Genomic DNA, 16,100 nt, shown 5'->3' with positions numbered 1-16,100 from the left:
TGGGGAAAGAAGAAGCTTAGAAGGAAGATATTTCATGAAAGCTCTATGGTCTGTATTGCTGAGCTGAAAATCTGTACTCAGGCCTTTTTTAGTGTTGAGGTGAGTTACAGGAATAGTAACCTGAATAATTCCAACCAAATTATGAGATGTCAGTGCTCCAAATGCATGAATATTTCATGTGAAAGGCTGTGGGGCTCTTTGGGATGGTAATTCTCATAGCAATGATTTTTCTGTTTTGCTGGTTTCCAAAGACCATCCCAGAATCTTAGGGTCATTGTCCTAGGAGGCTCATGCAATAATGGCACATTGGGAAGGATCCAAGGGATATTTTTCTGGGTCTATTCTGCTCCTGAGAGGTAAGTAAGCAACCACTAGCCATGGAAGAGGGACTCTGTCTCCATCCTTGTGGTGAAAGTTCCTAGCAGGGAACCTGGGAGCCTTTGTAATCAAATGGAAGTGAGGAGCACTGTGAACTCCGGGAGAAATATGTTGATGATTTTCTGGACTGTCTAAAAAATTTCAAACCCCAGGAATGGTGTTTTAATTTTCTGCATTCTCTTTGGGACTTGGATTTTGCTAAAGCATATTCTGTCCTTGTTTTCCTTATTAAATTAGTGAGATTGACTTCAATCAGAATATACTGTTATGGCTTAAAAAGTTGTTGAAAGAACAAAATAGATGGGCATGACAAATATCTCAGGTTCCATTTAGGATATGTTGGGGGTCGGGGGGAAGAGAGTGGGACTTGCTGAAGTAATGATGATTTTTTTTTTCTGATAAGTTGAAAAAAGGAAAAACAAACTGAGACAAAGCAAAGGAAAATAGTGAGAAGAAGCTAAATTTCTGTTTGTGGAAGCTCATATTTGTTATTCTGAATAGAATTGGCCATAGCATGCCCTTCAGCATTTTTTGTTTGTTTGTTTGTGGAGGGGAATTTTTATTCTGGTTTTTTGAGGGTTTTTGCTTTGTTTTGTTTTGTTTTAAATCATTTTGTGCCTAAGAGATAATTAGCCAAATGCACCAAATGGCTGTGGCTGCCTAACTCATCTCATTCTCCTGTCTCCCTCTGTTCAGGCCATTTCCCTAGTACTTTCTGTTCAAGTCTTTCATTGTGGACTTTCTAAAATATAGATCTGAGGTCCTCCCACTTCTCTTTGAGATCTTAGTGGCTTCTCAGATCCTAAAGCAAATGTCAGCAAACTTTTTCCTTAAAGGGCCAAATAGTATTTTAGTCTTTGTGGGCTATTTAGCCTCTGTTGCAACTACTCAACGTTGCCCTTGTACCAGACAGTATGTAAACAAATAAGAGTGATTTACTTCCAATAAAACTTTATTGACAAAAAAAGAGGCTGGGTTTGGCCCTTGGGCCAACTCCTGGCCTGCAAGACACTCTTTAGGTGTGTTGGCCTGACATTCAAGACTTTCAGTCTGCACAACCATGTCACCCACTCTTCTTCTTTCAAGCCTCAGAAGACACTATGGTCTTTTAAAAGGCTTCATCCTTTTGCCTGTGCTATTTCTGCACTTGGATTCCCATCTTTCCTCTGTTCTTACTTTCCTACAAGTCGTATCTCCATACCTTACCTTATATGAAACTCTTGCCAAGTCCCCCAGGCCAAGTACACCCCATCACCTCTGCTCCACAGTTCTCTTTTTAAGCCTCTGATGTGCTTTTACTATGTGGCTACTCTCCAACTAGACTCTGAAGGAGTGTGGGTCTCATTCCCCTTAGTACTCAGCATAGAAAAGGCCACTGAGCAACTGATCATAAAGTTGACCCTCCAGTGGGGTTGTGAATCTTTAATCACAGAAGAGCATATTAACTTGTAGGTGAACACACTACAAACCCAGATGTGGGAAGCCATTGGCCAGAGTTGCTGGAGGAGGCATGGGCAGCAAAAACACAGCCAGAACAGAACTGAGCAGATCCATTATAGTCAAGACTGTCGGGAGCCCTTTGGCATCGACCTCATGGCCCAGACAGGGAGTAAGTGAGGAGTGAGGGAAGCAGTGTATAGTTTAGGGCATCAGGACCAGGGAGAGGATGCAGCCTGCTGGAGGGAGATCAGAGAGAAGCAGCCCACATGATTAATGGGATGGAGGGACTGACTCATGAGGAAAGATTAAAGCACTCTGAGGAGCTGGGGTACAGACTGAAAGGAGAAGATGATAGCAGGCTGCAAGTATGTGAGATGGATAAACACCCAGGAGGGAGCAGCTAGCTTCATTAGAGAGGTGGAAATGGGGCCTCCATCAGAGAATGGGAGGGGTGCTCAGATAGGGCATGGCTCAATGACAGGGAACTCAGAAGATGTTGGGTGGGCCAGGGGCAGCTCTGGGTTGCTGGGACTAGAAACACCATGGAAAGGACACTGTAAGGTGACTCGGGGAATCCGAATCCTCTGCCTTTATCCTATTGAATCTTGAAGCTTGCCATAGCTACTGACCTTGGCCTGCAGAGACATACACAGAGGAAGAGAGGGAAACTCGTTTTTCTCCCTCCTATTAGAATACCAGGGACTGAATGTTACAACAATTTTGAGGCCCTCTGCTCTGAAGTCAGCTTTCTGCCACCCCTTCTTGCCTTTAATAGAACCCCAGATACTTGCACCAAGCCCCTTCTTAAGTCCAGGGCAGGCTTTCAGCTCTGCCTACTGGTGGATCAGAGCAAAAACCTAGGCAGCACCCTGGTCTACAGATTCCTTACTTGACTCATCTTCAACAGGGATATGGCTCATCAGACATTTTGGAAGACAAGATTCATTTGAAACTGCAGTAAACAGCTCTCAGTTTCCAAAATCAGCTTCCTTTAGGTATTCGCTGAAATTTTCTCCAGCCCTAGGAAGAGCAGCTCATGCTGTAGTCTGACCAAATGTCCCATATTGTGGTAGGTCCTTCACAGCCAACTTACATCTATAGTAAGACCTGTGGAGCAGCAGTGCTCAACCCCAGCTTCACATGCAAACCACCTGGGGTGCTTTTTAAACATACCCACGCCTAGACTCCACTCCTAGAAATTCTGATTTAAATGGTTTTGGTGTGGAGAAGGAAGGCACCAGGCATCAGAACTTTTTCTTGAGAACTGCCACTGAAAAACCTTTACTTTATTTGGGTATGATCATAATTCACTCTGATATTACTCTTCTATCAATCTAGCTAGCTAGCTTTCAATCAACTATACCATCACCTGAACAGTTTTTTCTAAAAAAGCAAGCATTTACCAATGGATTGTCTCTGTGCTTGGCACTTTGCTGGAGGCAGGGATCCTGTGGGCAGCAAGAACAGGTCCCTGCCTGGGGGACTTTACGGTCCAGAGGATGGAGGATACTTAGGGCAGAGCAGGATGAACCCAAGTGATGAAATGGTACATTTCAGAGACTTCCATTCTGCATATTGCAGCCATGCTTAGCTCTAGTCTTATCCTAGAGTGTATGTGTGAACTTTTTTTTTTTTTTTTTTGGTAATTGTGTATATCTTTGGATGGATATTATTACTTAGGTTGAAGTTACTGTAGATATTTCAGTAAAAGGAAAAAAAAAGTGTGAAAAAGTTGAATAACAATACTAGTAGTATGCAGATATGGCAAAATTTGAGGAGGTTGTGGGCCATGAACTGAAGTTTACAAAACTGCCCTGGGGTAAAAGGTGTCCGTTGGGGAGTACAGTGTTTCCAGCACAGTCTCATTCTTTCTTTCCATCTCCTCTAAAGTTTTCTCACCATCTGATGAGCTTTTTGGCCTGACTTGAGCACTTTCTAAAATGATTTCAAGAGTTACGTTGCCTTGGCTTCATGGAGAGAAATATTGTGAGCTTGTTCATGGCACAGTTCTGAGGTTCCACCTAATTTTACTTCCCAAAGTTTCAAGTCATTTTCTTAGCCTCTTCCATTTTGATACTTTTCCTCTCACTAGAAGTAGCATCATTCACTGTTGCTTTAGGGAGCTTTCCACAGACAAGCAAAGGACTATATACTTCCACCAGAGTTCCTGGGGAGAGAAGATCATTGAGATGTGGATACTGGGGGCCTGTTAAACTAAGTCACATCATGGCAAAGTGACTCACTTCCAAATACCAGCCTCATGACAAGTACTTTTCAAATTTTGTATCTCAAAAACACATGCAGAGTACACATTTTAGGCATGCAAGTTCATGCAATAATAACAGAAACAGCTACTCTGAAGAAACAGTGATCTTCTGAATACCCTTTTTATTTCCCTTCCTGTTTTCAGCCTTGCTGGGGAGGGGGATGACCACAAGTGTATGAATTTTAGAAACAAGTAACTTCTCTCCAACGAGCCATGAATGACAATCTCCAGGTCCATCCATGCTCTTGTGAATGGCATTACTTTTTTATGGCTAAGTAGTATTCCAGTGTGTGTGTGTGTGTGTGTGTGTGTGTGTGTGTATACACATACCACTTTTTCTTTATCCAGTCAGCTGTCAATGGACATTTAGGTTGTTTCCATGTCTTGGCTATTATAAATAGTGCTGCTATGAACATTAGGGTGTATGTGTCTTTTTGAATTATATTTTCCTCTGTATATATGCCCAGGAGTGGGATTGCTGGATCATATGGTAACTTTATTTTTAGTTTTTAGAGGAACCTCTATACTGTCCTCCATAGTACCTGCACCAATTTACACTCCCACCAACAGTGTAGGAGGGTTGCTTTTTTCTCCACACCCTCTCCAGCATTTATCATTTGTGGACTTTTTAATGATGGCCATTCTGACTGGTATGAAGTGATAGCTCATTGTAGTTTTGATTTGCATTTCTCTAGCAATCAGTGATGTTGAGCATCTTTTCATGTGACTGTTGGCCATCTGGATGTCTTCTTAGGAGAGATATCTATTTATGTCTGCTGCCCATTTTTTGATTGGGTTGTTTGTTTTTTTGATACTAAGCTGTATGAGCTGTTTGTATATTTTGGTATTTTGGAAATGAGTCCCTTGTCAGTCACATCATTTGCAAATATTTTCTCTCATTCTGTAGGCTTTCTTTTTGTTTTGTTGATGGTATCCTTAGCTGTGCAAAAGCTTTTAAGTTTAATTAGATCCCATTTGTTTATGTTTGCTTTTATTTCCATTACTCTAGGTGCTGGTTTGATAAAAATATTGCTGTGATTTATGTCAAAGAGTGTTTTTGCCTATGTTTTCCTCTAGGAGTTTTGTAGTATCTGGTCTTAAATATAGTCTTTAATCCATTTTGAGTTTATTTTTGTATATAGTGTTAGAGAATGTTCTAATTTCAGTCTTTTACAGGTAGCTGTCCAGTTTTCCCAGCACCACTTGTTAAAGAGACTGTCTCTTCTCCATTGTATAGTCTTGCCTCCTTTGTCATAGATTAATTGACCATAAGTGTGTGGCTTTATTTCTGAACTTTGTATACTGTTCCATTGATCTATGTGTCTGTTTTTGTGCCATTACAATACTGTTTTGATTACTGTAGCTTTGTAGTATTGTCTGAAGTCATGGAGTGTGACTCCCCCAGTTCCATTGTCCATTTTCAAGTATGTTTTGGCTATCTGGAGTCTTTTGTGATCCCATACAATTTTTTAACATTTTTTTTTTTTTTGTTTCGGCTCTGTGAAAAATGTCATTGGTAATTTGATAGGGATTGCACTGAATCTGTATATTGCCTTGGGTATTATGGCCATTTAAACAATATTGATTCTTCCAATCCAAGAACATTGCGTATCTTTCCATCTGTTTATGTTGTCTTCAATTTCTTTCATCAGTGTCTTATAGTTTTTGGAGTACAGGTGCTTTGCCTCCTTGGGTAGGCTTATTCCCAGGTATTTTATTCTTTTTGGTGTGATGATAAGTGGGATTGTTTACTTAATTTCTTTTTCTGCTATTTCATTGTTAGTGTATAGAAATACAACTGATCTCTGTATTTTAATTTTGTATCCTGCAACTTTACCAAATTCATTGATGAGCTCTAGTCATTTTCTGGTCACTTCTTTAGGGTTTTCTATGTACATTATCATGTCATCCATGAATAGTCACAGTTTTACTTCTTCTTTTCCAATTAGGATCCCATTTATTTCTTTTTCTTCCTTGATTGCTATGGCTAGGACTCCAAAACTATGTTGAATAAAAGTGGCAAGGGTGGGCATTCTTGTCTTGTTCCTGATCTTAGAGGGAATGCTTTCAGCTTTTCATCATTAAGTATGATGTTATCTGTGGGTTTGTCATATATGTCCTTTATTATGTTGACGTATGTTCCCTCTATGCCCACTTTCTGGAGAGTTTTTATCATAAATGGATGTTGAATTTTACTGAAATATTTTTCTGCATCCATCGAGATGATCATATGGTTTTTGTTCTTCAATTTGTTAATATGATGTATCACATTGATTAATTTGCAGATATTGAAAAATCCTTATATCCCTGGGATAAATCCCACTTGATCATGGTGTATGATCCTTCTAATGATTTGTTGGAGTTGATTTGCTAGTATTTTGTTGAGGATTTTTGCATCTATATTCATAAATGATATTGGCCTATAATTTTCTTTTTTTGTGTGATATCTTTGCCTAGTTTTGGTATCAGGGTGATGGTGGCCTCATAGAATGAGTTCAGAAGTGTTCCTTCCTCTGCAATTTTTTTGAATAGTTTCAGAAGGATAGGTGTTAACTCTTCTCTAAATGTTTGGTAGAATTTGCCTGTGAAGCCATCTGGTCCTAGATTTTTGTTTGTTGGGAATTTTTAAATTACTGATTCAACTTCAGTACTGGTAATTGATCTATTCATATTTTCTATTTCTTCCCGATTCAGTCTTGGAAAATTGTACCTTTCTAAGAAATTGTCCAATTCTTCTAGGTTGTCCTTTCTGTTGGTGTATAGTTGCTCATAGTAGTCTCTTATGATCCCTTGTACTTCCATGGTATTAGTTAAGACTTCTTCATTTAATTTCTGATTTTATTAATTTGGGCCCTCTCTTTTTTTCTTGATGAGTCTGACTAAAGGTTTATCAGTTTTGTTTATCTTTATAAAGAACCAGCTTTTAGTTTCATTGATCTTTTATTTTTTAGTCTCTGTTTCATTTATTTCTGCTTTGACCTTTATGGTTTCTTTTCTTCTGCTAACTTTGGCTTTTGTCTGTTCTTCTTTCTCTAGCTGCTTTAAGTGTAAAGTTAGGTTATTTTTTTGAGATTTTTCTTGTTTCCTAAGGTAGGCTTGTATTGCTATAAACTTGCCTCTTAGAACTGCTTTTGCTGTGTCCCTGAGCTTTTGGATCATTGTGTTTTCATTTTCATTTGTCTCAAAGTATTTCTTTATTTCCTCTTTGATTTCTTCAGCAATCCATTGGTTGTTTAGTAGCACATTGTTTAGCCTCCATGTGTTTGCAGTTTTTGCAGTTTTGTTTTTTTTTTCTTGTAGTTGATTTCCAACATTATAGCATTGTGGTCAGAAAATGCTTGGTATGATTTCAGTGTTCTCAAATTTACTGAGGCTTGCTTTGTGGCCCAGCATGTGATTGATTCTGGAGAATGTTCCATGTGCACTTGAGAAGAATGTATTCTGTTGCTTTTGGATGGAATGCTCTATAGATGTTAGTTAAGTCCATCTGGTCCAATGTGTCATTTAGGGCCTGTATGTCCTTAGTGATTTTCTGACTGAATGATCTGTCCATTGATATAAGTTGGGTGTTATGGTCCCTGACTATTATTGTGTTATTGTTGATTACTACTTTTATGTCTGTTAACAATTGCCTTATATATTGAGGTGCTCCTATGTTGGGTGCATATATATTTACAATTGTTATATCTTCTTCTTGGATTGATCCCTTGAGCATTATGTAGTGTTCTTTTTTGTCTCTTGTAACAGTCTTTATTTTAAGATCTATTTTATCTGATGTAAGTGTTGTCATTCCAGCTTTCTTTTGGCTTCTATTTGTATGAAATATTCTTTTCTATCCCTTCACTTTCAGCCTGCCTGTGTCTCTAGCGCTGAAGTGGGTCTCTTGTAGACAGCATATATATGGTCTTGTTTTTGTATCCATTTAGCCAGTCTTTGTCTTTTGGTTAGAGCATTTAATCCATTTACATTTAAGGTAATTATCAATATGTATGTTCTTATTGCCATTTAGAAAATTGTTGTAGGTGTGTTTTTGTAGGTCTTTTTTTTTTCTCTCTTTCTTCTTTTTGTTCTCTTTTCTCGTGGTTTGATGACTAGAAAAGTTCCTTTAACATTTGTTGTAAAGCTGGGTTGGTGGTGCTGAATTCTTTTAGCTTTTGTTTATCTGTGAAGCTTTTTATTTCTCCATCAAATATGAACAAAAGCCTTGCTGGATAGAGTATTCTTGGTTACAAGTTTTTCCCTTTCATCACTTTGAATATATCATGCCATTCTCTTCTGGCCTGTGGAGTTTCTGCTGAAAAATCAGCTGGTAACTTTATGGGAGTTCCCTTGTATGTTATTTGTTGCTTTTCTCTTGCTGATTTTAATATCTTCTCCTTATCCTTAAGTTTTGTCAGTTTGATTACTATGTGCCTCAGTGTATTCCTCTGTGGGTTAATCCTGTGTGGAACTCTCTGTGCTTCCTGGACTTGGGGAACTGTTTCCTTTTCCAAGTTAGGTAAGTTTTTGGCTATTATCTCTTCTGATATTTTCTCAGGTCCTTTCTCTCTCTCTTCTCTTTCTGGGACCCCTATAATGTGAATATTAGTGCACTTCATGTTGTCCCAGAGTTGTTTTTTTTTTTTTTTTTTTTAACTATGCTCATTTCTTTTCATTCTTTTTTCTTTTCTGAGGTAGTGATTTCCACTAATCTGTCTTCTGGCTCATTGATCCGTTCTTCTGCTTCATTTGGTCTATTCTTGGTTCCTTCTAGTATATTATTCATTTCAGTCATTTTTATTCTTCACCTCTTATTGAGCATTCTTTATATTTTTTAACTTTTTGCTAAAAACATCCCTCTGTGCATGTATACTCCTCCTGAGTTCTATGAACATCTTCACCATCATAAACTCTTTCTCGGATAGATTGCCTATCTCCTCATCATTTATGTCTTCTTCTGGGATTTTATCTTATGCCTTGGCCTGGAAGATATTCCTCTGCCACCTCATATTGTCTATCTTTCTGTTTGTATTTTTAGATGGGTTAGTTAACGTTTCTTGACCTTGGAGAAGTGGCCCTCTGTGGGAGACGTCCTATGTGTCCCAGTAGTACACTCCTATCTTGTCATCCAAGGGTCAGAGTCCAGCTGGTTCCAGGGTAGAGTCTGGCCTGTGCTTATGGATTCCTTCCTCAAGCTTTGGGGTTGTTGTTTTCTTATTTCTGGTATCTTTGCCTTGGAGGATGAGGCTGGACTAAAAGCTTATGCAGGTTTCTTGGCAGGAGGAGTTGGTGCTTGCCCACTGCTGGGTGGAGCTAGGTCCTGGTCCTCAAGTGGGTAGAGCCATATCTAGGGGTGTGTCCAGAGGGCTCTGGAAGTCTGCTGATGGGTGGGGCTGTGTTCCCACCCAGTATGTTGTTCAGCCTGAGGCTTCCCAGCACTTAAGCCTACAGGTTGTTGGGTGGGGCTAGGGTTTGGTACAAATGACCCAAGCAAGATGTCAATCTCCAGGAAAGCTTATATAGATGAACACTTCCTGAACATCCTCTTTTATGTCCCCTGGGTGAGTCACAGCTATCTCCTACCTCCCCAGGAGGTTTTCCAAAACCAGCAGACAGGTCTTGCCCAGGTTCCTATGAAGTCACTGCCTCTGCCCTTGGACCTGGCACGTTCAAAATTCTGTGTGCATTTCCCAAGAGAATGAAATCTTTATTTCCCCCAGTCCCTTGGGGCTCCTGGAGTTAAGCCCTGCTAGCCTTCAGAACCAGATGTTCTGGAGTCTCCTCCTTCCAGTGGCAGAACCCCAGGCTGGGGAGCCTAATGTGGGACTCAGAACTTTCACTCATGTGGGAGGTCCTCTGCGACTTAATTATTCTTCAGCTTGTGGGTCACCCACCCCCAGGGTATGGGGCTTGATTATATCGTGAGCACACCCTTACTGTCCCACTGAGGTTCCTTCTTTATGTTTCCAGTTGAAGATCTTTTTCGCTAGGTTTTTTGTTTTTTTTTGTTTTTGTTTTTGTTTTTGTTTTTGTTTTTGTTTTTATGGTTGTTTAGCAGTCAGTTGTGGTTTTGTTCCCTTGCAGTTTTTTAAAAAAATGAATACTCAGTGCACCAATATTTCAAGGTCCCTCATTCCTGCCCTCAACCAAGGTGGCCGCTGGGATAGCCGGCACCAAGGCGCAGGTGCCGTACCGTCAGTCCTCCCTCTTCCCGTCCTTCCTTGCACCCGACCGCTCACTCACCAGCTGCACTCCCTTGCTGTGCCCTTAGCCTCATCCCGCTTCCTGCCGCCCCCGCCCGTCCAGGCTCCCTACCCCGGAAGTGGATAGTACTGCTCAGCAGAGGGGACGAGGGGGAGGGGGAAGTGCTTCTAGGGAGACGCAGGACTTGGCGTTTGTAAACTTGCGTCAGTCCGGGTGGAGGCAACGGTGGCCTTGGGATTGGTGGCCACGGGGTTGGCTCTGTGTGCTGGGGCCTGGAGGAGGCGCCACTTGCAGCGAAGGAGACAGCAGAAGGCCTCGCGTGGTGGGTAGGAGCACGCGCTGCGGAGCGCACCACAGCCTCGTGTCGCGCGGGCAGAAGGCAGCGGCAGCCGCTCCAGGCCGTGAGGCGCGGCGCGGCCAGGGGGAGGGGAGCTGTAAATTTAGTTTTTGAGTGTTCTTACATGCTTACTTCAGCTTCTTGCCATGACAGATAATTTTCAATGATAATCTTCAGTAATTGTGTAAAGAAATCTCTAATGCCTTGTTTTATTTATAATTTGTCCCAGCTGTAGGCATTCAGATGAAACTTGAATTTTTCCAAAGAAAGTTCTGGACTGCCAGCAGACAGGTAAGTTATAATCAGCATATTTAAGTATTAGTGACTTTATTATATAGGTGTTCAAATTTGGGTACGTGGAGCCTAAAAGTGCCAGAATTCCAAAGAATGTTTATAAAATGAACTGCTGGTCTGCTCAGATTACCTTTCATGTCACTGCGAAATAAAGAGCTGACAGCACGTTAGACACCACAAGCTGGGGAAGCAGGGAATTCGCCCCTGCAAACAGTTTTAATTGTGAAATCAAGACAGTGACCTTCTAAAAGAGAAGTTTTTCTTCTAAGTATTGAGGACTTATGTGAATTTTCATAGTGGCTCTTTTCTAATCTTGTGATGGCCAGTTATTTATTTGCGAATCTCCTTATTGCATTTTTGAAGACTCTTGTATAATTAGGTTAGACTAAGCATACATCTGCCTTCTTTGGCCACAGGGCTTCTCTGACTTGGATAATGTGGGAACATTCTTTCTTGCACTATGCTCTCTGTGCTAAGTAATCTCAGTGATATTTGTTCAGTATTTCAGCAGAAATGGCAACATGTAAGTTGCCTCCACTTATCCAATTCAAATGTTGGAATGGTATATAATTTCTTAAATGAACATACTTTAGGAGACTATATACTAAGACAGGAGTTCTTTAAAAAGTCACTGGGGGTTAATTTAAAACTAAATAAATACGTAACTGTATTCCTTGTTGCTCAAATATTTGTGATCTTAAAAAGATACCAACATTGAATGACACCATAGAATAAACAACAGAAAATGTAAATGAGCTAGGTTCCCCCCCATATTGCCTCTTATATTACTCTTTGGAGCTGATACTATTCCTAGAGAGGGTGAGCAGATTCACCCTGGAGCCTTCTCTTTGGATGAAATTTGGTATTTGCGTAACATGCTAGGACTTTGATAGCCGGTCCTTGAGTAACTAAGTGGCAGCCATAGCAGACACTAGTATGTCCCAATAACATGGTTTCTTGTTTTCCCTCCACCCCACAGTGCGCCTCTCTGGATGGCAAATGCTCTATCAGCTGCGATGATGAGGTATGATGGCCTCCTGGCACTCTGTCTGCCCTGGCCACAGAGGGTGGGGATGACAGAGGGTGCTTTCTCACAGGAGGAAATGTCTCACAGAGCCAAGTCTAACAGATTGCTCTGGACCAATCTCTTAAAAACGCAAGGACATTTGCTTTGTTTCTTTTTTTTCCTCTCTTCCCCCAATCAGATAGTCTATGAAAGCTAGAGAAATGTGATTGAAATGTCCCAAGAACAGCACTATTGGGATTTTGGAATTTTATAGAAAACGATACAAATTACTGTCATTTGAAGCTCACATTACAACTCTCAAAGTTTTTTCCCCATGTGGTATCTCTTCATCTTTGTAACCACCCAGTGAAATGGATAGGAATGAATGTCCCATTTTGCAGTGGGGCAAACTGAGGATCATAGAAAATAAGGGACTTGCATAGTTTCATGTAATAAACAAGCTGAAAATCTAGGAGCTGAAAACTCAGAATGTGGCATTCTAGCATAGTGCCTCCTTCCTACAACCCCCTTTCCCTCCCGTTTTCCTTTCTCCTTATGTCTCGCCCTCTCTCTCAGTCTTGGGAGGAGGAATTTGAATCCCGCACATGAGCGATAGAAGAAAAAAGACACACCACTGCTCTAAGTCCGTTTATCAGATTTAAGTTTTTACGGCATTCAGACCCATGTTCCTGCTACCCCGTATTTTGGATCCAGCAGATGTGTGGTAGGCTTTCACTTTGGCTCAGGTGGCCTTTCTGTGAGTCAGCCAAGCCATTAGTCAATACGTGAACTGGAACTTATAAATGATCACATACTTACTTCCTTCTGGTTACCACAAGGATGAAGGAAATCCTAATGAAACATAATTTCAACACAGAAAACATAGATTAGAAGTATATTTCCAAAGAGAAGGAAAAACAAATAGAGAAACATAAAAGGGAGTCCAGGATGAAGCTAAAACACAAAATCCTAGGTCCCCAAAGACCTGGCTGCCAGCTTAAAAAAAGAAAAAAAATCTTAGTTGCAGTATAAGTCACTATTGAAAGAGTACAAGCCAATCAGCTTTTCAACAAAAGCCCTACCTTTTCTGACAATCAGATTGGAAATAATTTTCCCTTAGGAAAGAGTGCCCTGTGATTTTTATGATCAATACCCCTTCAGTAAGTTTGAGGATGTCATTCATAGGATAGTCAAATGGCTTCAGACCTCTCCTCTGTCTGAGTCATTCATTGTCATATTGGGGCACTCAGCTCAAGACAATGCAGTTCAGTAGTAATACTGATTAATCAGTGTCACAAGGCCCTGTGTTAAGTCCTTCACTTGTACTAATTACTAATCCTAATTTATGGTAAAGGAACTGAGGACAGTGGGTTGGTTAGTTGGGTGACTGGATGGATGGTGTTTTGGATAGCTGGTTGGTTGATTGGTTGGTTACTAGTTGGTTGGTTGGTTGGTTTAATTGAAGATAAATAGTTGGTTAAACAATTTAATGAATAAAGCCAGAGGCAGTAATCTTCCTACAACCCACACTACCTCTGTGCATCCTCACAGATAAAAATAAGTGGAAATGGATCCACACTTAGAGCTAGAAGCATAAAATATATACTAGTCATTTGGTGACTGATTTCACAGGTGGTCTAGGTGGCTAAAGGTGCAGGCTATGGAGTTTGAATAACTTCAAATTGTGACTCTGACAGTAATAAGCTGAACCTCCTGTGCCTTAGTTTCTTCAACTATACAATGGGGGTAGAAACACCTACCTTACAGAGTAGTGGTGAAGATGAATGAGATAATATATGGAAACTATATGGTACAGCTCCTGGCAAATGGTAAACACTCCATAAACTATCAAACATAAACTCCATTAGCTATCAAACAAAAATGTCTGCAGACACATACTTCTTTTAGAGTAGTGGTTCACTTGAACCTAAAACCTCAGATAGCAATGGCATATACACTTTAGGCAATGACAGTTTCCCCTGGGCATTGTAAGCACAAGGTAGGATGCTTTCCTCACTACTAATGATCTCCTTTAGCAGCCATTGGGATGAACTCCCATTCAAATATCATTTTAAAGGTTGACATACTTTGAAAATTAAGCATGGAACTTTCTCAAGTTTCCGAACTTGATCTGATGCTCAAATGTCCTCATTTTGCACTTTGAAACTATCATTCATTTCCCATTTTGATTCTAAGTTTTGGCTTCAGGCAACCAGTTGACAAAGTTTTAAATGGAAAAGCCAGACCCCTTTCCATCTTTTCAGCAGACTCTTTCCATGTGTCATTCCCCCTTCATACGTTTTAATTAAGTCTTTGAGACCATGTACCTCCACTCCCCCAACTGCCCTCAAGTGATCAGGTCCTCATTAAAAACAGCTGTGGGGGCTCATTAAGTTCACATGTTTCTGGCTTCTCCTGTACTGAAGACCTGGCCCAGCTCCTACAGATTTATCAGACACGCTTTGCCTTGGACCCTCTCCAGCTCCTCTGCTCCCCCAACAATGGACTTTCTGGGCCTTGGCAAGAATGCCCTGGGATGGTGGGTGGAGTTGGAGTGACCAGATGTCTTCCTGGCTTGTAGAGATACATCTTTGGTTGGCCCAGGCAGTGCCTGAGCCTTGTGACTGGAGGGCCTGGCCATGAGCCTGACTGAGGACCTTAAGGAGCTCCATTCTACCCATGGTTAATGTTAACTTAAGAGCGTGAGAGGAAGCATCTCATCCACTCACTCACTCATTCCTTCAACACATTAACTGAACCCTTCTTACATGCCCGGTACCTCTGACCCCTGGGAAGTCACTGGGAAGCAGAGTCTGAAATGGCCCATGTCCTCCAGGAGCTAACTGGTTAGCAGGGAAGATAAGCATTTGTGATTATCAACCTTGAGAAGAGCTGTGAATTAAAGTAACATGGGGTTGGGCAGGGCAGGCTTCCCTCAGGAGACAACAATTAAGTCAACTAAAAATGGAGAAGGAGATGACATTTAAGAAAATGTCTGAACATGAGCACAGCTCTCCAGGCAAAGAGTACCACATGCAGGTGCTGTGATGGCCGAGGGCTATTGTGGTCTATGGAGTCGTGTTTGGTGTTCAGGTGGAAGGGGAGAAGGAAGGCACGCCCACCTTTGGCCTCAGTCTGACCCATGAGCACTGTCTTCTCACACCTCTCACTCTCTTCTCCCACTCACCTCTCCAACAGCCACCATCTCCTGATGAGAGCACCAGTATTTTGCAAAGAGTGGAGGAGAGAACTTTCTTTCCTACTAAGGCATTTGAAGGAGGTGTGAGGGCATTGAGTGGATGAAAACTCATATTCAGATTCAGCTACCACCTCACTTACTCCAACTAAACAGAGATTAATAATCATGACTAGACTTTGTAAGGCCTTGTAGCATTTCCTCTGGAATTTGAAAGTATGACACAGCTGGAAGAAGAGCTAGATTCAAGTATCCAGGTACTTCCCTCTCTGGGGCCACCCAGCCCAGCCAGTGAGAGGGTTGAGGGTCATTGGAAAAGCTATTGAGATCAAGGAAACAAGTGAATCCTACCTCCAAAATGACCACTTTGCAATACATTTTTCTAAAGACAGGTACGGTTGAACCTTGAATAAATAACGTGGGGCATAGAGGCTCCCACTCTCTGCACACTTGAAAAATCCACGTATAGCTTGTAGTCAGCCCTCCTACACAAGTTCCTCTGTATGCAGTATTCCGTATCCATAGGTTCAGCCAACTGGCTATCATGTAGTACTGTAGCATTTACTATTGAAAAACATCTCATTGTAGGTGGACATACGCAGTTCAAACCCATATTGTTTAAGTGTCAACTGTATTTTGATCTGATATTTGACCTATGTTGAAAAGATACATCAAGTGATGTGGAGTAAGGGTCAGTCTGTTCTACAAATGAAGTATTATGGAGCAGAGGGGAGACCTGGAGAAAAGGTACTAAGAAATGGCATGTTTGTGCATCCAAGTTGCAGAGACTCAGCCCCACCCTCAGATGTAAGAACCCAGGCTTCTCCCTTTCTCTCTCTCCACAAATGAAAACAACTGGCAGTACAATACTGGGCTAACTGAAACAAAAGGCATCCCCTTGAAACGGAAGGCAGAACAAAAAGCAGTGCAGCTCAGCCGACTCGCCTCCACAATCTCTTACTATGAGCTATGCAGCAACTTCCCTTTCTGAAAAACTCAG

At 41.2% G+C, this 16,100-nt stretch overlaps 1 protein-coding gene across 1 annotated transcript in view; it reads left to right on the top strand.

Moving 5' to 3' along the window:
• Positions 1 to 16,100, top strand: part of CACNA2D3 (calcium voltage-gated channel auxiliary subunit alpha2delta 3) — a 776,511-nt gene that overhangs the window by 688,718 nt on the left and 71,693 nt on the right. Inside the window, exons 28-29 of the mRNA XM_064496418.1 lie at positions 10,834 to 10,895; positions 11,878 to 11,922. Of these exons, the coding sequence (XP_064352488.1) occupies positions 10,834 to 10,895; positions 11,878 to 11,922 (107 nt within the window). The remainder of the gene's footprint in view (positions 1 to 10,833; positions 10,896 to 11,877; positions 11,923 to 16,100) is intronic.

Source organism: Camelus dromedarius, chromosome 17 (assembly GCF_036321535.1).
Source record: "Camelus dromedarius isolate mCamDro1 chromosome 17, mCamDro1.pat, whole genome shotgun sequence".
Classification (NCBI taxonomy): Eukaryota; Metazoa; Chordata; class Mammalia; order Artiodactyla; family Camelidae; genus Camelus; species Camelus dromedarius.
This window is presented reverse-complemented; position numbering and strand designations above follow the sequence as displayed.